Source organism: Quercus lobata, chromosome 9 (genome assembly GCF_001633185.2).
Source record: "Quercus lobata isolate SW786 chromosome 9, ValleyOak3.0 Primary Assembly, whole genome shotgun sequence".
In the NCBI taxonomy this organism is placed as follows: Eukaryota; Viridiplantae; Streptophyta; class Magnoliopsida; order Fagales; family Fagaceae; genus Quercus; species Quercus lobata.
Genome location: NC_044912.1, coordinates 7,524,832 through 7,547,323, shown reverse-complemented (window position 1 = coordinate 7,547,323; position 22,492 = coordinate 7,524,832). Strand labels below are relative to the sequence as shown.

At 36.2% G+C, this 22,492-nt stretch overlaps 2 protein-coding genes across 3 annotated transcripts; one reads left to right on the top strand and one right to left on the bottom strand.

Moving 5' to 3' along the window:
- The first annotated feature begins 7,140 nt into the window (after nucleotides 1–7,140).
- Nucleotides 7,141–9,922, top strand: LOC115960958 (cytochrome b5). Its single transcript, XM_031079997.1, has 4 exons — nucleotides 7,141–7,246; nucleotides 7,511–7,603; nucleotides 9,269–9,335; nucleotides 9,430–9,922. Exons 2-4 carry the CDS (start codon nucleotides 7,517–7,519, stop codon nucleotides 9,678–9,680), a joined length of 405 nt encoding a protein of 134 aa, XP_030935857.1. The 5' UTR covers nucleotides 7,141–7,246; nucleotides 7,511–7,516; the 3' UTR covers nucleotides 9,681–9,922.
- A 1,675-nt stretch (nucleotides 9,923–11,597) lies between these two features.
- Nucleotides 11,598–16,964, bottom strand: LOC115959993 (GTPase-activating protein gyp7-like). 2 transcript variants are annotated; one of them, XM_031078685.1, is made up of 5 exons: nucleotides 16,649–16,964; nucleotides 14,906–15,041; nucleotides 14,756–14,805; nucleotides 13,533–13,586; nucleotides 11,598–13,367 (listed from the first exon to the last, which is right to left on the bottom strand). In XM_031078685.1, the coding sequence occupies exons 1-5, from the start codon at nucleotides 16,810–16,812 to the stop codon at nucleotides 12,131–12,133; spliced, it is 1,641 nt and encodes a 546-aa protein (XP_030934545.1). In that variant the 5' UTR covers nucleotides 16,813–16,964; the 3' UTR covers nucleotides 11,598–12,130. The 2 variants fall into 2 exon arrangements, with proteins under 2 accessions (XP_030934545.1, XP_030934546.1); XM_031078686.1 differs by having other exon boundaries at nucleotides 16,320–16,963.
- Between the last annotated feature and the right edge of the window lie 5,528 nt (nucleotides 16,965–22,492).

The window sequence follows — 22,492 nt, the reverse complement described above, 5'->3', positions numbered from 1 at the left end:
TCATAGTAGTTTCCAAGAGCCCCGACACAGGTACTTTGCTTTTCACAATCTGCCCCACCACATCCATGAAACTCCACCATGGTTCAATGTGAAAAGGGAAAACTAGTTTGCTATTTCCCCATATATCTTTGGCTTTCTCACAAAACCAAAACATATGGCAATTAGTTTCGGGTTCCTTTCCACATTCACTGCAGAGATCATTCTTTGTTATCATTCTTTTCTTCAAATTCACTTTATTTGCAAGGATATCTCTGCAGGCCCTCCAGGCAAAATTTCTAATCTTATTTGGAGTTTTCATGCTCCAAACCCGTCTCCAAATTTGCTTCACCTCTGTGTTATCCGAGCTCGCCCCTTCCCTGTTCTGTCTACTATCCTCCATTATTAAGTGATAGGCACTACGAACTGTGAATCTGCCCTTCGCTGTGCAAGCCCAAACCAGCTTATCCGGAGGTAGCCTTGTGCTAAGAGGGATGCCTAGCACCATATCTGCCTCATGAGGCCAGAAAATTTGTCTCACCAGAGGCACCTTCCACTCCTTTCTCTCATGATCAATGAGTTCACAGACTTTGGCATCAGCCTCAATTAAGTTTTTTGGAGAAGCTACCTTATATAAGGAAGGTGAAGGCAGCCACTTTTCAGACCATATCTTGATGCTGTGTCCATCTCCTACTCTCCATCGCATCCCCTTATTCACCACATCCTGTGCTGACATTATGCTTCTCCAAGCGAAAGAGGGATTGTGGCCAATCCTAGCTTGGCTGAAATTACTGTCCGGGAAATACTTAGCTTTAAACACTCGAGCAAACAGAGAGTGTGTATTTGTCTGGAGTCTCCACCCTTGCTTTGCTAGTAGTGCTTTGTTGAAACCCTTTAGATCACGGAACCCCATTCCCCCTTTCTCTTTTGGTTGGCATAACTTTTCCCAGCTCATCCACGCAACCCTTTTCTCCTCTTTCTTCTGCCCCCACCAGAACTGGCTAACCATGCTAGTGAGCTCATCACAAATTGCGTTTGGGAGCTTGAAGCAGCTCATTGTGTAGGTAGGGACCGCTTGTGCCACTGGCTTTATGAGAACTTCTTTTCCTGCCGTTGAGAGCAACTTCTCCTTCCAACCAGCCAGCTTCTTGGCCACCTTCGATTTTAATTGTGCAAAAGTATTGGTCTTGGATCTACCAATTAAGGAGAGTAGGCCTAGATAAGTTTCATGTTGTTTGATCACTTGAGCACCGAACATATTTTTGATTGCTTCCTGGTCCTCTATTGGAGTGTTTCAACTGAAATAGAAGGCTGTTTTTTCCTTATTCAACTGCTGTCCCGAAGAGTCTTCATACACCTTCAGAATTCTAAGAATCTCAGAACTTTCCCCCACAGTAGCTCGGCCAAAAATTAGGCTGTCGTCTGCGAAAAATAGATGCGAGACTTTTGGACCCCTCCTACATGCTGAAACCCCTCGTAGTTTCTTATTTTGCATAGATTGGTGAAGCATTGCAGACAAACCTTCTGCACACAGTAGAAAAAGATAGGGAGAGAGTGGATCCCCCTGCCTTAAACCTCTTAAAGGTATAATCCGCCCCATTGGTGTACCGTTAATGCGAACTGCATAAGTAACTGTGTTTATGCATCTCATAATCAGTCCAACCCAACTTTCTGCAAAACCCATTTTCTTCATGATCTGCTCCAAACATCTCCATTCAACCCTGTCATAGGCTTTGCTCATGTCGAGCTTCAAAGCCATTTCCCCTTCCTTGCCATTTCTTTTTTGACTGATATGGAACATAGTCTCTGATGCTACCAGCACGTTGTCTGTGATGAGACGTTCTGCAACAAAAGCACTCTGATTCTCGCAGACCAGAGTTGGCAGTACCTGTTTCAGCCTGTTTGCAATAGTCTTGGAAGCAATTTTGTAAGCTACATTACACAGACTTATTGGGCGGTATTCAGTTACTAGTTTGGGGTCTTTCACTTTTGGAATTAAAACAGTATGGGTTTCATTGAAATTCAGGGGAGTAATTCCTAAATTCAAAAAATCCAAAATAGTTTTAGAGACAACAGCACTTACAGTAGGCCAAAATTTCTGATAGAAGAGAGGCGGCATCCCATCAGGCCCCGGGGCAGTGGTTGGAAACATCTGCTTCAAAGCTCTCTCAACTTCCTTCACCCGGAATTCCCGTGTCAATAGAGAGTTGGTCTGAGCAGAGACTTTTCTGTGAATGGCACTGATAAGCTCTTCTTTTACCTCTGGGTTTGAGGTTGAGAAAAGCTTCTTGAAATAACCCACAAAGGTGTTTCCAATATCCTCTGCTTCATCCCTCCAGACCCCTGTGTCATCCATCACTCCTAGGATAGTATTCCGTTGGAATCTACCCGAGGCCTTTGTATGAAAAAAAGACGTGTTCCTGTCTCCTGACCTAAGCCAATTTATCCTGCTTCTCTGGTGCCACATTGTCTCTTCCATATCAAGTAATTTATTCAACTCATCCCTCGTATTTTGAAGGTCTGCCATAACTGTGTCTGACCCTTTTTGATTTTCCAGACTCTCAAGCCTATTCTGAAGAGCCGCTATTTGTTTACCCACATGACCAAAACAAGTTTTATTCCACACCGTCAGTGCTAAACGGCATTCTTCCAGACATCGAGAAAGGGTAGATGTAGACCCACTGCCTTCACCCTTTTCCCAAGCACGCATTACCACCTTAGCACAAGATTCCTCCTTAATCCACATTTCTTCGAATCGAAAGATTTTAGGACTTCGTTGCTTTGGCTTACAGTTTATTACCTCCTTCAGTAGTAAAATGCAATGATCCGAGCTTGAATTAGCCTTGTGGTGTAATTGAAAGCCTGGGAAACGCCTAGACCACCCAACCGAGACCAGGGCTCTGTCTAGTCGTTCCCGAATCCATCCTCGATTGCCAAATTTTCTGCTCCATGTAAAGTCCTGCCCTATGTATCCCAAATCACGGAGTTGACAAGTGTTGATTGCTTCACAGAAACTTGCCATCTGCCCTGCAGGACGCCTACTTCCCCCTTCCTTTTCTCCATCATGTATCAGCTCATTATAGTCTCCCACACATACCCACGGTAAGGAGTTGCCGTTGGATAATCGTTTAAGAAGTTGCCACGACTCAATTCTCTTGCTTGTTTTCGGGTTGCCGTAAAAACCCGTAAACCTCCACTCTTCCAAATCGCCCCCTGGTTTGATTATGGCATCAATGTGGCTTTCCGAAGCGGACTGTACATCAACAATCAACGATGGATTCCAGAGAAGCGCTAAACCACCACTCCGTCCGACACTAGGTACCACAAAACCTTGGGAACGCTTAACCCGCTCCTTTACTTCCTCCATTTCTGAAACAAAAAGCTTAGTTTCTATTAAAAAAATTAAAATGGGATCTTCAGAAGTCATTACCTTCTCAAGAGCACGAACTGTTCGGCGGTTCCCAAACCCCCGACAGTTCCAGACGAGCGAACTCATTGCTTCCGGCGGAGCTGACCTGCAGCCTCCGCCGATCCCATATGCTTGGCCATGAGCTGACCCATCTCCACCACTGCTCCGTCAAACTTGCTTCTTTTCTCAGATGCGACATTCTCGTCAAGCTTTTGTAGCACCCTTGATTTTTTCCTTTTACCTCCAATCTCAACTAGTGCTTTGATTTCTTCCTCACCTTGTACTCCAACTCGAGGAATCCGTTTCCATGTGCCCAGATTTTCTCCAAATTGTGGTCCCGTGGTGTGAATCGCCTTTCCTCTCGCTGGGTCTGTTTTCTCCTTACCCACTCCCTCATTGAAATAATAATCTTCTATCTGGGACTGCCTTATGTTCGCATCTCCTTTTGTGGGACTTTTGTTACATACTTGGGCCGATTGATCTGCTCCCACTAAGCTCCTTTTCCCATCACTCATAATTTTATTAGTTTGGGCCTCACTAAAATGAGCTGAAGCCTTTTGAGGGCTAAAGTATGGGCCAGAATGTGATGAGCCCATTCCTATATTTATTTGAGCCGTATCTCTCGATTGTGGGCCTTGATATGCGGCCTGTGTGTTTGCACTGATTGGGTTAAAATCCTGCGATCCCTTAGATTGTGTTTGCCGTTTTAAACTTTCGTTATTTTCCCCCTTAAAAATGTCAACAGCATTTATGGCCTGATCTATCTCCCTTAATTGCTCCTCAAATCTCTCTGATCGCGATAGAGTTGGCGTCAAATCTTCTATTACCATATCTGAAACAGATGGTGGTTCCGTTGGCGGCGTCGCAGCCGCTCCACTGGCTGGAAAGTGTTTCTTAATCCGAGAGTCCTGGTTCAGTTTTGTAGGCTGGTGATTTTCCGGTTGTTCCTTCCGTCTTTCCTCCGCCTTTCCCGGTGTTCTACGCTTTAGCGCCTCCGCCACCTGTGGTCTTTGCAACCGGTCTGAATCGGCTCTCAGCCAGGGCCCAAATTGTTTGTCTTCCGTCCCTAGAGACTCTTTGCTACTGATCCAGAGAGGGCAGTCCCTATCATCATGCTCTAGGAGTCCACACCAGTAGCAGAAAATGGGAAGCCTCTCATATCGGAAATCCACCCAACTCGCCTTTCCACCCCCCATTCGCACTGTCCGTCCTCTGCAAAGTGGCTGAGTAATGTCCACTACTATCCTGACGCGAAGATACTTGCTCATACTGAAACCCTTCTCACCTACGTCCACTTTCTCAATCATCCTAAAAGATCCGATAATTCATTCAGCCACATCTTTTGTTTGCATCCTCATTGGTAAGCCATGAATCTGAAGCCAGAAAGGAACCTTATCAAAACTAATAGTAGAAACAGAGTCCCCTGGTTCAAACTTGTGGAGGATCACCAAATACTTATCGAAAGACCACGGACTAGCCCATAACACTCGTTCCATATCCTACTTGTTTTGAAACAGAAACAGCGTTGTATTGTCTCCAGCATCCTGTACTTCGAAGTTCTTCGACGTTTTCCATATCGGCTTGAGAGCTTTAACTATTGCTTCCAGGTTAATGCGTTGCTTAGTTAAAAACTTTGCGGCCAGGATAAAACCTTCTGCTACTTCTTGATCGTCCAAATCCACTTCATCACCCTCTTGTTCTGAGAGTTTTAGATTCTCACATTTCTTTGCTAAATCTTCCATTCTGTTATGATGAGAGAAAAACAGAGCAAAAAAACCACACCTTTTCTACCACGAAGGAGAAACTATCCCGGTCTAGGACCGGCGCCGTTTTTCACCTCTCGGTTTTCTAGAGAGAAGACCTAGAGAGAAAACTTATTATTTAATCTTTGTAACAAATTAAACTTTTTAGGTACAATTTTTAGATGGTTTTATGGTTTTGTGTGTTATTCTTCACATGTACATAATTTGACTTTATATTTTTAAAAACATATAGAAACATTATTTTTACTCTATTAAATGTATATTTACTTGTGCCCCTAGACAAGGAAAATTATTTATTAGTATAACATCGTTTTTTTTTTTTATTGTTTTTTTTTTATTGTTTTTTTTTATGGATGGTATAACATCATGTTAATCTCTTATTTTACATGAATGATGGATCTCACTATGAATTTAATCAATGAGACTTACCATTTATGTGAGAGGAGTGAGAATCATGTTTTTATACTTTCAAAATATTGAATAACTAGTCGGTACTTTGTGCATTGCATAGGAAAGTTTAACAAAAATATATTGGTAATTTTTTTTCTTTTTTATTTGTTGTCTAAATATGAAATTTAATAATTGCAGTAGTTATTAATACACATTTATCATGAATGTGTTTGTGCATGGAATCACATATTTTACTATTTAAATAAAATATGATTTGATAAGATTTTAATAGAGGGTTTAGGTATAAAATAAATTCTAAAATAAATTAATATATATAATAGAATAATAATGTTTTAAAATCATGGGGACCCAAAAACATATGTGACAATTAATTATGAAGTCGATCAAAAATTAAACTTTTTTTGTTTTATATATATACTAGCATGTAAATGCATGGATGCATTTAAAATTAAATACAATTTTTATTATAAAAATATAAATAATTAGTCAAATTATTAAAAAAATAAGCATGTAACATGCGAATACGTATAAATACCTTTAAAATTAAACACAATTTTTATCATAAAAATATAAATAATTTAGTCAAATTTTTTTTTTAAAAGTAAACGTGACTAGTCACATATTAAAATGATTGTCTAAATTTAATACTACTTATGATCATTTTTTTTTCTAATTTTTAATAAGATAGAGCATTTGGTGATCTTTGTTATGTGGTGATTTTTATTGAGTTATGTGATTATTTTTTTAATATTTTATTTTATAGTTCATTAATATTAAATTCTTAGTATTTTGCACTCATTAACTCACTTGACAAAAAGATTATAAAAAAAAAAAAAAAATTAGTGGACGCAGACACAAATTTAAATAGATAATTATAGTGTGATCTCCACATAAATTTAGACATATGATGCAAAATTGGATTCTAATTTCAAATTCTAATTGAACTTTCTCTAAATTTTGCCTATTAATATTATATATATATATATATAAAATTATTGGTTGATATGGATCTTACTCCTAATTAGCACTACACTATCGATTTATAGAATTTTCAGAATATTTCATGGACAGACAGAAAGTGCAATAGTCTTAACCAGAAGTTGCAATACCGTATAACACCGCTTCCCTATATGCTTTTAAAAAAACAAAAACAAAAATAAAAATTTGGGAATATTTCATTTTCCTTATATACATTTAAAAAACAAAGACAAAACACAACCTTGCAATCAATCACCCTTTGTTTTTTTTTGGATAATCTCAAATCACTCTACTAACATAAGTTTATCGTGAAGTTCATCAAAAAAAAGTTTATCGTGAAACACACGTACCAACTTTAATGCCATTAATCAAGTTACTCAAATAGATAAATAAATAAACTTTAATATAAAAAACAGAAATGTAACGTTTACACGTGACGTAATGCCACACGCAAATCATTCTCAAAAAAAAAAAAAAAAAGTAATGCCACACACAAATTATAGAATTGCCCTTCTTGTTGCTACCAACTTTTTCTCCAAAGCAGAAAGTCTTGTATAATTGGTTCTGATGCGAAGGGCATTTTGGTATTCGACAGGAACAAGAACCTGTGTTATAAATTAATGGTCCCCCGTAGGACTTGTTGAGCTTTGACAGACTGTTTGACAAGAACGAGCTAGAGAGACTGTTAGAGCCTTTTTCATCTCTTTCGGTAAGAAAAAAACCTTGAAAGATACTTTACTTTGTTTGATTTTGACTAAGAATCTCTATTTTAGATCCTCTGTATCAAATATAAACACATAAATTTTAGACCTTTACTGCATAAACATTGATGGGTATTTGGTGTTTTTGTGTTTGGTGATTTGGAATCTTATTGGGTCCTATTAGATCCTTCCCAAATGTAAATTTTTGGGGTTTTGGTTTATAAAATTTTTCTGGGTTTTAAAAGTTTTGGTGTTTTTGTGATTGGTGTCAGTGAAAAATGGCTTCAGATCCAAAGGTTCACGTTTTTGAAGAAGTGGAAAAGCACAACAAGACCAAGGATTGTTGGCTTATAATTTCTGGGAAGGTCAGATCTTTCTTCGTTTATTTATTTATTTATTCAATTTCTGGATTGATTTATTAGCTATCCGTTTGATTGTTGAGAAAACTGTGGAAATTGAAACTAAGTAAGCAGGTGTCTGATTAGGCTCAGTTGTGTAAAGGGAATTGACTTTTTGTTCTGTAGTATGGGAAATCTCAAACCTTTTCGTCTTAATTCATTGTTAGCTTGGCTAATATATATTTGATTATATGGGAAATATTGTATGTTATAAAATGACTGTGTTTCTGTTTCATGATGTGTTTTTTTCCCCTATTGTTAGGATTTTTTTTTAGCTGCTTGGTTTATGAGAAAATTTATGGCCTGTTTGTGCTAAATCTACTCTACTCCCCCTCAATCCAAACGGATCGTTAGGGAAATGTACAATTTGAATTTTGGAATTTAAGAAGCTTCTTTGTGTAAGTTTCCCCTTGGTCCCTATAATAGATCTTAATTTTTTTCTTTTTCACTTTCACTGTATCTTATTATTTCCCTTGCCTGAATTTTGTTGCTTTGGTGCTTTGCATACTCCGGAGAACTCTGAAACTCTTCATACCCAATTCCAGTGACCATGAATTGGCTTTCAATTCTTATGTTTTATAAAATCCTTCTAGTTGCAACAGAATTGTCGGACACTGAGTCTTGCTCGGTTATGTCGAATGCCATTGCAGAGAGAATGATTTTTCACTCTTCATGGTCAAACTTTTACAACACCTCACCTCCCGGGTGGTTGGTTTTACACTATAGATACCAAAAACTTACATGTAGTCTGTGGTCAAAGCTTGACCTTGATCATCTGTACGTTTTCAAGTACTATCAAGCCCACCCTATATCTTGTGCTACATGCCCAAGATTGGGGGCATGTTGGTTGGGGACCACGAAGGGGAAAACCGAACTTATTTATTCCATGGTGGTCACTGTTCCAATATGCGTTCCTTCATTCCTATTTCCAGGGGATGTAGCATTGATCATAGAGCAGCCTAAAAAATTCATGTTCATCTAGATGCTTAGGGAGTACATCTACATACATATGTCATCTAATTACAGTAGTATGAGCATGGTCTACACTTTCCATGTTATGGTGTTCATGAAAGTGCCCTGTTCATGATAGATATTATTGGGGCTCTCTCTCTCTCTCTCTTCCCGGTAGTGCCTGGTTCTCAATTATTGGGTTCAATCTTTTTGTCCTTGAACTAATAACCATCTTTTGACTAACCTAACCTCCTCCATCCCTTGGGACCAACAAGGGGCAGGACAGGATTATTCACCTGCTGTCCATCAACTACGCCTTTCCCTCTTCTCTTTAATTTGATCGGTGTTTATAATAGTTTTACATGACCAACAAAAATTTTAGTTTTTGCTTCAATGAAAAGGCATTTACATGCAGCAAAGTAAACATCTATGTGCAATGATTCCACCCACGATGAAATCATTTTGGTTTACAAGTCTTAGCGGCACTCTTGTACACCAAGTTGCATCATCTAATCCTCAAGTTGTGGTGAAAATGAGGAGCCCACATTCAGTTTAGGAAAATCCTCTTAATAATGACTTCGGCCTACTATAAAAATAATCAGTTCTTTTCTCTTTTTCTCCGTTCATAAATATATGGAATTGTTTTATCTTATTTACTGAAGTTTTGAGTTTCAATCTTAGGTGTATGATGTAACACCATTCATGGAAGATCATCCTGGAGGTGATGAAGTCCTATTATCCGCAACAGGTAAAACCATTGCATTTGCTTCAGCATACAAAATGATGCCCATGGGCCTCAATATACAACCATATAAGACCATTTTTGTCTCAAAATATTTCAGGGAAGGATGCAACAAATGATTTTGAAGATGTGGGCCACAGTGATTCTGCCAGAGAAATGATGGAGAAATATTACATTGGAGAGGTTGATGCATCAACTGTTCCGAAAAAACGGACTTACATTCCACCCCAACAGGCTGCTTACAATCCTGATAAGACCCCCGAGTTCCTGATTAAGATTTTACAGTTTCTTGTTCCCCTGTTGATCTTGGGTTTAGCCTTTGCCGTCCGACACTTCACCAAGAAGGATTAGCCTACTACCGTTTACAATGTGTCCTTTCCAAGGGCGAGTAATTTGTCCTCATTAGTTGAGAATTTAAAAAGGACAGTTACTTCTCGTGTTTTAATTTAAATTTCTCTTTGTTGTCTGTTATTGTCAGAATTGAGCAATAGTTTGAGGGTCTTTTTGCCAGTGTCAATTAAGCCTTAGACTTTGTATTATTATATTTGGAAGATAAGCAAGGGTAGAGGCTGTTTTCAATTTTAAGTCTAAAATATATTTCACAACAAATTTTACAACCACAGTAATTTGTTACTGGTGAATAATAAAGTTGTGACTGATGGGTCTATGCGAGAAACGACTTGCCTATAATATAACTCCATGGTGGTGAGCTTGGGCACATAATCAGGAACATCAGAGAATTGACTGCTGTGTTTTCCTGGTGTTCTTTTAAACATCTGAAAAGGGAAGGCAACAGAGTTGCCCATGAGCTTGCAAAGGTGGCTGGGTTTTCTGGTGTGTCACAGGGTTGGAAAAGGTCTTTTCCAAGTTTTCTTGAGCATCTTCTCGTTGAGGATCTTTGTTTGTAATGCTCAAGCTTCTGCTATTCTTTGTAATTCATTTTCTGTTGAATGAAATTCTCTTATTTCCCATCAAAAAAAAAAAAACTCCTTGAATTAATAGTTTACTTGAATTAATATTCAAGGGCACTGAACTGCCACCGACTGTTTTAAAAAAAAAATTGAAATCAGAAAAATGGCTGACACTGTTGGCAATGGACAAAAGCAGTCAACATGGTTTAGCTTGGTGGTGTCTATTTCGTGCCAGCCTTACTCAAGGTGCTTATTTTTGGGCTTGATCATAAAACCAGGATTTTTGGTCTTTAGAGAGCTTTAGAATTTAGACTCGGTGAGAATTCATATCCAGTACTTACATATCCTAGTATTTTACATAACGTGTATTTTACCATTTAAAAAGTTACTTTATCTATTATACCAATTCACTTTGCAATTTGCCCAACACTTTAATTTATATTATTTTACCATTTCATTTAAATTTTTTTATTCTTTATTTATATTTGGAGTGAGATATTTTTTAATAAAATAATATATTTAGTTTTACATTATATTTACCATTTAAAAAGTTAGTTTATCTATTATATCAATTCACTTTGCAATACACCCATTCTAATCTATATTCTTTTACCATTTCATTTAAATTTTTTTGTTCTTTATTTATATTTGGAGTGAGATATTTTTTAATAAAATAATATATTTGGTTTTACATTATATATATATATATATATATGAGAATTCACTATCCACAGTTGCTTAAAAAATTTAGAAATACATACCTGGGTAAAACTCATCTTGGGTGTATATATTGGTAAAATAGCAAATTGGGATACTATTTTGAGAATGACCTAACACTAACGTTAGGGCTTGTTCAGCATCTAGACTGAAGGTAAACCCCCCAAAAGAGTGCCATCTGTTAAGGACTACTGTTCTGGCTGCTTATGCTTTTTAATAGGTTCTGGGTCAATATGAGGATGCAACTTTGCCTAGACTCCAAAAGTCAAATCGTTTCTGGCAGCATGCACTACAGTATAAAGAATGAGAATGCATCACAATTTTTTTTGTCCAGCCATTGCCTCTCTCAAGGGCTAGTTCTGAGTTCTGACCCACATGAAGATTCTCCCCAAGCTAGTTAACTCTTTAATTAATTCATTTTAAAATGAGTATATTAAATTTATCATATGCTATCAACATTTAAAGAAAAAAAAAATCGACCATTCTAATGATTTGATGATAAATCATTAAATCCAATTCACTCACATGGATAAGATTAAATCCAATATTCAACTAGCCTGGGGATGGGTTTTCAAATGAGGGCACATATAAGTAGGGAGTGTGTGCCCGAGTGTTGGTTCATCATTGGGAACAGCTATGAACGAAAATTGAAAACATTTTACAATCAATGGCTAGCATTTTTCACCTTCTTGATTATCTAAGACATAGAGGCATATTCCATTCTCTATAACTCTTTTTTTTTTTTTTGAGAATCTATTAAAATAACAATATCAATGGGATCTTATTACCAAACTCTCACTAGTCCTCATCCGAAATGGTATTCTGATTGCTAAAACCAGGCTCTTGCTAGCCTGTGCAGCTTTTTCTTCCCTTGGAAGATTTCTGGTAGAGAATAAGGGTGCATACAAAGTAATAAATCTAAATAAGGCATTTTTCTTTTTCTTTTTTTGGCTGAGTTAAATAAGGCATCTCTTAAATGTTTGCCACCCTCACTTGACTGTGTCTTGAAAGTAAGCGGTAGCAAAATGAACACCATAAATTCCACACTCCATTCAGATAGAACCTCAGGTTATTGTTTTTGCAGTCCTAAAAAGACTTGAAGATGCTGCCAAAGAGCCACGACCCCTAGAAAGAACTGTGGCCTAAAACATTAGCACAAAAATTGCACTTCCATCAGAAAGATGTCTCTATCTTATCATGGAGAGTCACCACCAAGGCATGCGCATCATCAAGGAGCTTCCACATATCAAGTTGCCCAGCCATGCTATTACACTCCCTTATAATCTCGTCCATGCTGCTATACTTCTCAATGATCAGTTTCCTCTTTTGCAATACAGAAGCTGCAATTGCATAAAGTAACAACTCATCTGTGGGTGGGGCTCGCTGCCTTATCCGACCCCATGCAGACTTGCCAATGCCAGCTCTAATGGCTGCCTGGTCTGCCCACATTACCTCCCAGAGGCATATGGTCTGTTCAAATGTTAATTCCCTCCTAAACAGTACCACCACCATCCTATAAACAAAAAAGCAATCCTCAGCCTGGAGCTTCTCCAGGTGTCTGTAAAGGTGAGAGTCCTTGCACTTGATAATCTTTGAAACAAGGTTAAGTTGCCTTCGGATTCCCACCTCATCAAGCCTAAAATTATGCCGAGCCTTCCTCATGAAACCCACAAAACACCAGAATGCCTCATGATCCTCTGTGATTACGGCAATTATTGGGGAAAGAAGATCGCTCATGCCCTGGCAGTAGCCAATTTCAGGGTCATATAGCGCATAAGCTTCAAGAATAGCAACTAGTCGGGCAGCATGGAAGATCCTGCAGGGCTCTAAGTGATCATAATCCTTCAGTCCCACAGCCTCAGCTGAACGCCGTGCCCTAACCTCTGAAACCGCAGCTTGTGATGGGGAGTATGGTATCCATTCTGTATTGGCACGTACAGCATCCAGGCGGATGATCCTCTGCCATGAGGAAAAATCTTCATCTTTGTGGAGTTTTGAAGAGACTTCTGTCCGTGAGGGAGAAGAATCCTCTTTGCAATTCATGTCAGGATCATTCTCTTCTGTAGAGGGGAAAGTCCGACTAACTTCAGGGTTTTCAGATGAGTCTGAGTCTGATGACTCGCCGTCTAGTGTAGAAGCATCAGCATTTGTGATTCGTCCTGCATTTTCGTCCCCTTCCAACATTGCACTAGAGGGATTGTCAGAGTATTCAACATTTGGACTCCTTTCCTCACTAGAAAGGGACTCCCTGGCGCTAACCACATCTTCAGAGCTCGGAGAATCTGTGTAATGTGCAAGACTCCCACTGTACCCATCACAGCTTATTCTACCGATTTCATTCAATTTAAAGTCATCTTTGCTACGTTTTAGGAGTCTCCGACATTGTCTGCGAAGTTTCTCATACTCCTTTCTGCATCCAAAGATTGGAAAATAACCACTGTTAAGGTTAGGAGTCTAAAGAGAATGGAATTAAGAATCTCATCATGCAGTGTAAAACCCACACTCAACTTATCCTGAAGTGATGCAATTAATAAATTGGAAATTTGGAACTTTTAAATGAAGTTGGTGTATGTACCTTTTCTGGGTTCTTATATTATCCCTTTCCTCTTTTGAACTGTTCAAATCATAACTGTTGAAATAAAGAAATTCAGTCAACATATAGAGGTATGAATCAACCTTTAGATACAAAGGCAACATAAATACAGTTTGGTGAATCAGCATAGCACATCTAAACAAATGCACCACAGAGAGAAGCAAGATATTCAAATGATAAGTGATACTGCCGATAGTGGAAGGAACACAGTGTTCAAACTAATGAATTCTATAAGCCAAAAGTTTCCAAAATTCATACTGTTGTTTTGAGAGGAATGAATGAAACTTCTAACTGAAAAAAACTGATTCATTTTAAAAGAAGGCTTTGAAATTTTAAAATAACCACACTACCAACGGCAGAAAAGCTTCCAGGCAGAAAAGCTTCCAACCATAAACCATAGGTTGACTATCCATAACCCAAGAACTGGACTTTACTCAGGGTCCGTTTGGATACAACTTATTTTGCTGAAAACTGAAAACACTGTAGCAAAATAATTTTTAAATGTGTGAAAAATTACTGTTCACTCTTTTTTTAACTGTTCATATGCCTTGGTGCACTGTTCATGGGAGGAGCTGGTCTTTAAAAAAAAAAAAAAACGCAAACACTGAGAGCAAAATGCAGATCCAAACCCAACCTCAATTGAATATACAGACATTATGAATAATAAACACAAATTAACAAGTCTATAGCCTCGAAAAGTAACTTTTGCTGACCCAATTGATCTAGATAAGGAACCAGTAAACCACAAGATTTGAAAATCAAGGAACACCAAAATGAACAAGAGTTGGTTTTAAGTGACCAAACTAGATTTACCAAAACAACTGCACCAAATCATGTACCAGTAACAAGGAACAAAAGGGTAGCTCAGGAAAATAAGGAGGAAAAAGTCGTGATTCCACAAGATGAGAGCAGATAGATTCTTAAAGATTCCACAGCAACATGCACATGGAAGGTCATAAAATTATGGCAATTGCTAAATCATCCAGAGTGAAGGAGGAAACAGCCATCCAAATTCTCCCCAAGGTATAGGCCAAGGACCAGAGACCAAACTTCAACTTATGGAGATATAAACGTATAGAACTTCAATACTCAAAATTGATAACAAGTGCTATCCCACATATACAGGAATGTAATAATGATAGAAATACTTTTTACTCCACACAGGCCACACACACACACACACACACAAGGCTGAGAATGCTTACACTCCAAGAAGGAAAGGCCAAACTTCTGCCCTAATACTTGGATCGACACCCTGCATCAGAAATTAGGAAGCCAATATTAGTAACAGAGGATAATATAAATTTATGTTGTTGACTAGAGATATCAGAGAAATGAGAAGGATGGTAACTCACTCCACTGCGAACTTTCTTCAAAAACTTAACTCCACCATCACGGAGCTTCCCATCTGGTGTAAACAAACTTGTCCATTGCTGACGTGAAAGGGCATGTTTTCTTTTCCTGCGTGACCATGGTGACTTAAGACGACCCCTGAAAATGAAAGAAAGGAAAAAGATTAATAGTCGTACCCGAAGAGAAGCCAGCAGATGAAAATAAAAGTAAAAAAAATGATCACATATAAATTAAAATGAGTTCTCAAAGCATAGTATGTTTGTTTTAATTTTCCATTCAAAACCAATTTGTAATGAGAGGTCACGATGAGATCACTCCATCCAGAACTAGGGGTCAAAATCTGCCACCAGAAATATCCTAACCCTGAAGTGCTAGCATCCAACTTGCACACAAACATGTTATGGTAAAATATAATACAAATGTTGAACTAAAAATTCAACCATTTTTGTACAAAATTAAAAGCTCATTGGGGTTCCAATCATACATCATTTTTTTTATTTACTGCTTTCAGTCTTCAGAGATGGAAAGAAAGCAAATTTGAAATAAACACATACAATTGGTCACCACCCAGTGCCTTTCAGTTCGTCTTTAAACTCTAAAAAGCCTCAGATCCCAAATACGTGGTGTTGGCTACATCAACCAATTTCCCCCAAATTGTCATTTAGCTTATTCAAGATTAACATTAAAACTTAGAAACCTAAATTACCCAAAATGCTATTCTTTTAGAGGGTGCGGTGGAAAAAAAAAAACCCCGGTGAAGGACATGAATTACTCCAGATGAACATATAAAGCATCAACCTTTTCATTTTAAAAAAAATGAGATACATGGTAGAACAACACAGGAAAACTCATGTTACATACAGATCACGAAAAATTGATTATCACATTCATTACCAACTTTTAAGTTCCCGGCTCGGAACTCCCAAAACCTTAAATACCTTATAAGCCACCAAAAATTTCTGCGAAATGTCTTTAATTGGTAACACAAACCATGTGTAAGTTATTTTCTTCACGGATACAGAAAAATCACAACATTTAATGTATGTAAACAAAAGAAGCAAAGTAAATTAACCCATTTTGACAATGATCCACTTTCATCTACTTTCCAAACCAAGTAGAAGCATAAATAAACCAAGACTCCAACTCCAACAAATCTGTAATTAGTAGCAGCTACAGTGGTTAAGCTTAAACAAGTAGATTGAGCATTGAAGCTTGTTTAAGCTTAAACAAGGAGACTAAACCACGAGCAAATTTAAGCCAAAAGCAAGTAGATTGAGCTAAAGATTGGTACAGAAAACACGATTTTTGAGCAGGAAAAGATTGAGATCTGAAACGAAATCAGTGAACTTTACAGAAATCAAAGCTCAATCAGAGAAAATCACAGAAGAATCTAGAGAGAGAGAGAGAAGGACTCACCGATCAGAAGAAGAACAAGAAGCTGGTGAGGAAGAAGCAACAACGAATAGAACCGAACGCAAATGAATCCACGACGACGACGACGAAGAAGGAGAGGAATTCGACGACGACGATGACGACGACGAAGTGTGACTTCGTCTTAGAGCTTTCATCTATTTCTACTCTCTCTCTCTCTCTCACACACTCACACACACACACACACTCACACACTTTTTTTCTCAGAACTATATTCTAGGGTTTCAAACAAACAGCTACAGTACAGTGTCTTTCTCAGTCAAACACAACAACGAAAAAAAAGTAGGAAGTAAAGCATTTAATTTTTAATTTACCTACGAGCAGTGAAAACTACGGCGGCGACCAAGGCGACTCCGGCGAGAGCCGTGAAAACCACCGCCGCGTTCGTCGGAGCCACCATAGCCATTATCCAGACCCAGCCGCCGCCGTCACAGCCGCCGCCGCCGCCGGGACTGTTGTTCTTGTAGTTGAAGAACATGAATGAATAAATGAAGAAAATAATCAAAATTACCAAAATGCCCTTAACTTCTTCTTCTTCTTCTCAGAGAGAGAGAGAGCTATGGATGTTGAGAATTTCAACAGAAAAAAAGTTTTGAAAATGAGACTGAGAGAAACTGAAAGTCGTTTTTGGGTTTTGGTTTTTATATATGAATTTTTTTTTCAGGTCTTTCTTTTTGTCTTTTCTCTCTCTAGATTAAGACTAAGTCTTTGAGTTTAGGTCTTTTTAAAAAAAAACGGTGTCGTTTCTCTTTTGGATGAGTTTGGTTGCTTTTTGTTGGGCAGGTAGTGGTGTTGGTGGTGGTGTTACTGTTAAGTCCAATCATGTGAGGAAGGAACTGTGTTTAATTATTATGATGCTCTTTGATTTTTTTTTGGTTAGGATAGATACATGAATCTCAAAAATGTTAATGCTAATCTTATCTATAACTAACACGTGGGTTTTGGTTTAACTTGGCCAGTAAAGTTTTTTTGTTTTCCAACGAGAGATTTGGAGTTTGAAATTTTGAATTCCAATTAGGTGAAATACATTAGCGGTAGCGCAATTAGTAAAGTGTTTTGTTTTCGAATGAAATATTTAGGAGTTGAATCTTACTTACAAAAAAAAAAAAAAATCATTAAAGAGCAATCGTTATGAAGTGAGTTTATTGATTTGATAATAAATATCAATTATCATGGAGTTGACGGTATATTTATTTGACTTCTTTTGTAAAATAACCACCAACTATTAATTTTTTAAAAAAAATTAATCAATACATGAAAAATAGTAGTATTTTTGTTATTGATGAGAATTAAATTTAATCAAATCATGTGTTTGAATTTGGTTGAGGAAATTAATGCAGTGTATTTGACCAACTCTACTTCAATTTTGTCAAGTAGGATGTAACTACCAAATAAATAGTTGAATTGCATGTCGGTATTTATACTTGGGTTATGCTAACGAGTGCCCTTAGGGCACTTGTTAACAATTCATTTTAAGAAAATTTTGACATCATTTTTATGGGAAATGAAAAAAAGCTGTCAAAACATTAATTATTATTTTTTCTTTTCCCATAAAAACTTTTTTTAATTGGATTCCTAACGAGTGCCTTTCCTTTATACTTTTATAGTGAATATTAACAAATTACCGAATTCAAAACTTTGGTCATAAATCACAATAATTTACGTAATAACAATCGTTATCTATTATTAAAAAAAATTGGGGAAATTGAAACACAATTGTGGCTCATCTAATATTGTCACAATCTTATATTAATCAATGTAGACTCCATCTCCAAGTACTACAAAAGTCACCTAGAAGATGTCACAGTAAGCAAATTTATCTTTTGTGTGATTGTGTCTGATCTTTGAGATTGACACACCTGAATTTGGACTGAAAAATATTTTACTAAAATGGATTCTTTATTATTATTTTAAAAGGCATTAAAATGGAATTCAAAATTTCTAATGAGCAATGTGATGATATTACACTCGTCACAAAATGATGATACACCAACTCAGCCATACCAATTAAGCTAGCGACTTGGCAAAAGCGAGGAGAGCTCAGCATGGCTGAGCTAATCTGAGTGGGAAAACGATGAGAATTTACTAACTCCTCACAATGAATGGCATTTAAAACCTAACTGATCATCGAGATTACTGAGATAAATCATTATTGTTGTAGATGTTATTGAGGACATGAAGTTCCAATATTTGAATTTCAAATCCCGAGCTTAAATAACCGAGTTATTCTTTCCCCAAAAACAAACATAACAGAAGGCTATATGGGAAAAAAAATGTATAAACAGTTTTGATCTCATTTCATAATAAACAATCATTTAGATATAAATCCTATTAACTTATGCATCAAAGAGTCCATTACCGATCCATTCCAATAGCTCTTTTGGTGTTTTTTATTCTCCTTGGCAACTAATTACCAATCGAGTTAATTTAGTGATTAATTGTATCATCGATTTAACATCTTGACATGTACTCATTAATTGAAAATAATATCTAAGTTAGATTTCAAAACATGCAAAAGGGCAAAATTAGGTATAATTCTTCACGTGCAGTATATTATTTTCTCAAATTAGATTCAAACGCATATGAGATGAGATTTCAAAACAACAACCGTAATGCGAATTAGATTTTTCTTTTTGTTACTTATCATGTCAAACATTTTGAATATGGCTTAATTATAATTAAAAGTAAATTATGGAATTGATTGAAGAAGCAATGAATGGCAATAATGACAAATGATTTTTGGTAGAAATTAGTTGTTTTTTCCCCTTCTCTCTCTCTTCTATTAACGAATCTCGAAAATCATTACCTCAACCTTTTTTTTTTTTTTTGAAAAGATCATTACCTCAACCTTATTATTTATGCAAAGACAAATCAAAATTTAGATGTGAAAACTAATGTTTGGCATGTGATAAATCTGATTTTTGCTGGTTATTTTTTTATTTTTATTTTTCCTTGTGCTGAATATGAGAAATCTAATAGGCTTTCCTCACACCTAACAATGAATTCTGCATTTTTTGCACTGATGTCTAATAAGAAGAAACTTTTGGATTGAGTTTTAGTAAAACCTAGCCAAACTCTGGGTCAATCTCTAATCAAGCATTTACTTATAACCTGTTTATTCATTATTATACTATTACCGCTACTTCAAGTTACTCTTTCTTGATTATGCATAGTTTAAATTAATTTGAGTAAAAGTTTCCTTCTTTTTTTCATTTTTACCCTGTGCATTATAACAGTGTTGCATAGGCTAAGCTTGACCCTTTTCTCTTTTTATCCTGTTTTGTTAGGTAGATTTCCTTCTCATATTCTTGGCCAGAAAGACAAAATGAACATAAAACAAAGAAAAAATTTCAACTTTTCCGAAATTTAATTTGTTGTTAAAAAATATCTAGCTGGACTAAGCCATGAATTGTTACTCCTTTAAAGCAGGTTAGGTCATTCAAATGATTACAAGTCATTGTCCATTTGCACTTTGTAAGAAAGTGTAATAATAAAGCAGCTTCAGCATGCTCAATTTTTCATCTACATGTTCATTGAGATTTTCATGAGCAAGTAACTCCTTTTTCCTTTATCTTGGAATTTGCAAAATTGGCAATTGAAAAATGGTCAACTTTAGTCCAAAAAAAAAAGGAATTGATTTAGAAAACCCCATCTTAAAATTTCTCATCCCATTTCAGTCAAAAGTTGCTTAAATTAATTGCAAAGAAATAAGATTACTTTATTGTAATTGGAATCCATGCTTTTCACCTTTGGTGTAAAATAAAAAAAAGAAAAAAATTGTGGCTGTTGAGCACTTTATTATAAATGAGGCAACTAGTGGAGTAATAGTATTAATTTTGAAAACTAATAATCAATCAGGGCACGAATTGACTAGCCTGTCTGGGGTGTTGGGTTTGGGTTTTTACTGATGATAAAACTAAGTCTCAAATCGAAAAAAAAATTAAAAAAAAAAAAAAAAAAAGTCCAATGGTTAACGAACAACTAACTTCGGCGTGGACAAGAAAGTCATTCAAACAGGAATTAGTCAACATTCAACAATGGTAGGCGCTGTGATGTTATACATAAAATATAAAGTGAAATGCTAACGAGTTACGCACTAGTTAATAATTCAATTAAAGTAAGTTTTGATATTAATTTTATGAAAAATAAGAAAAATTGTTAAAACATTAATTATTTTTTCTTTTCTCATAAAAATTTTCTTTAACTGGATTTTTAACTAGTGCGTTAAAGGTACTCGTTAGCAATAGCATGACTCAAATATAAATGGTATCTTTTAAGACATTCGTAACGAACCATTTAAAAATATAATAAAAAGCGTTTCTCAAATATAAAAGTAAGGAGGATGCAAGAAAAGGAGAGTAGTTTGGGTTTAATGTTTGGTATTATTGGACCTGTTGAAATAGTGACAAGTGTCTGAAAACAGTAAACCTAATCCAGACCCCAAGAAAAACTCATATACTCATTCATGAAAATATTAAATAAAAAAGGGAAATACTTGGTCCAAAGTGTACCTACATTGGCGTGAAATGGAAGTCTTGTTTACAATGGAGGTCATTGTAAGGTATATCATATCACTTTCACATTTAATTTTATTGCTTATAAATACAATTTTTATTAGGTAAAAGAATTATAATAAGTCACGTTAGCAATTATAAAAATAAAAAATTGTGTATTAGGTTTGTTTAATTTAAATATAATGGTTTGGTTTACAAAATGTAGAACTACTATAGTAAATTACAATATGAATATCAATGATTTAATCTTACATATTTTTGGTGGCCATAATTTTCTCCAATAATCAAGCATTTTACTTTTCTACATAATTGTGACAAAGGAGCTTCATAGATGTATGTGACAAAACATTTGGTCTGCCATTTTTGATTTTCCTACTCTTACACAAAGCTTATGGGTCCCTAATAAGAAAAAAAGACACGTTTTCTGCTGCAAGTTGCAAGATATATATAGTGATTATTCATTGTACAAATTAAAGGTAACATCTGGAATTGCAAAGAGTCATTACTTGGAGATTTCCTTTTTCTTTTCTTCTATGGCATGCAAGGATGTGATCTATTGTAAGGGCCAAAATGAAAGTTGTCCTTTGCATACTTTTCATGGCCTACATTTCACACCTTTTTGCATTAGCTACCACAATCATGAAAGTGAAACAAGAGAATAAATAAGGTCCAAAGTGAGCTCTTTGTTTTATGGGATTGTGACAACACACCAAGAGTGTCTCATAAGTCATGACTCAGGTCAAGAGTGCAGGTACATTTTAGTCTTATATGTTATAAGAAATGGTTTTCATCTATGAGGAAAGCATGCTATGAATCCGATCATTAACATTAACATCCTCAAAGGGGTTGTTTTTGCTTCTTTTAGGGTCCTGTTTGGGAAAGTTCATAAGCTCTATGCAGGCATTATATTCTTCTTACTAGCCACTTCAGTAGAGCAATTATGTGAGAGTGACTCAGAAACAATAATTTTCACTACTTTGTGTATCATGTTGTTCGTTAAAAAGAAATAAAAAATCTTTGTAATCGAATTCTCAAAGTACTTTTTTGTTGTGAAATTTAGCAATTGATTAGAGGGTTTATTCTAGATGGATGCCATGCAAGAAATCTATTTTTCTATTGGTTGTTGTGATTGTAGAATTGCTATATTTAGAACAAATTCTAGAATGGCCCAAAGGAGTATCCTGGTGGTAGGTTCATTAATCTGAGACATGACATAAACTTGAAGGTTTCAAATTCAATCCACCACACTATCAGTTTACGGGATTCCCCAAAATATCTCATAGACAAAGAGTGAAATAATAAAAAAGTAAAAGATGCTTTTCCCTTTTTCCTTTTCTTTTTCTGATTCACGAGTTTTTTTTTTTAATTTATTTATTTATTTAAAATGAAATCAAGAGGGAATTTGTTCAAGCTATAAAATCCATCATGTCTAGCTTGGACCCATGGTGACTTTGGTCTGAGCCTAAAGTTCTCGGGTTTTGATATATAAGAGGATCGGAGCAGACCTTTAGGACCACTTTCAGGTTTCAACAACAAAACTACACCCTTGCAGTTCACATAATCAATGAACTTGTTGTTTGTAGTATATCCCAATGTGAAATATTATAAATGGTTGCCATTTCTACACACCATTCTTCTCTGCAT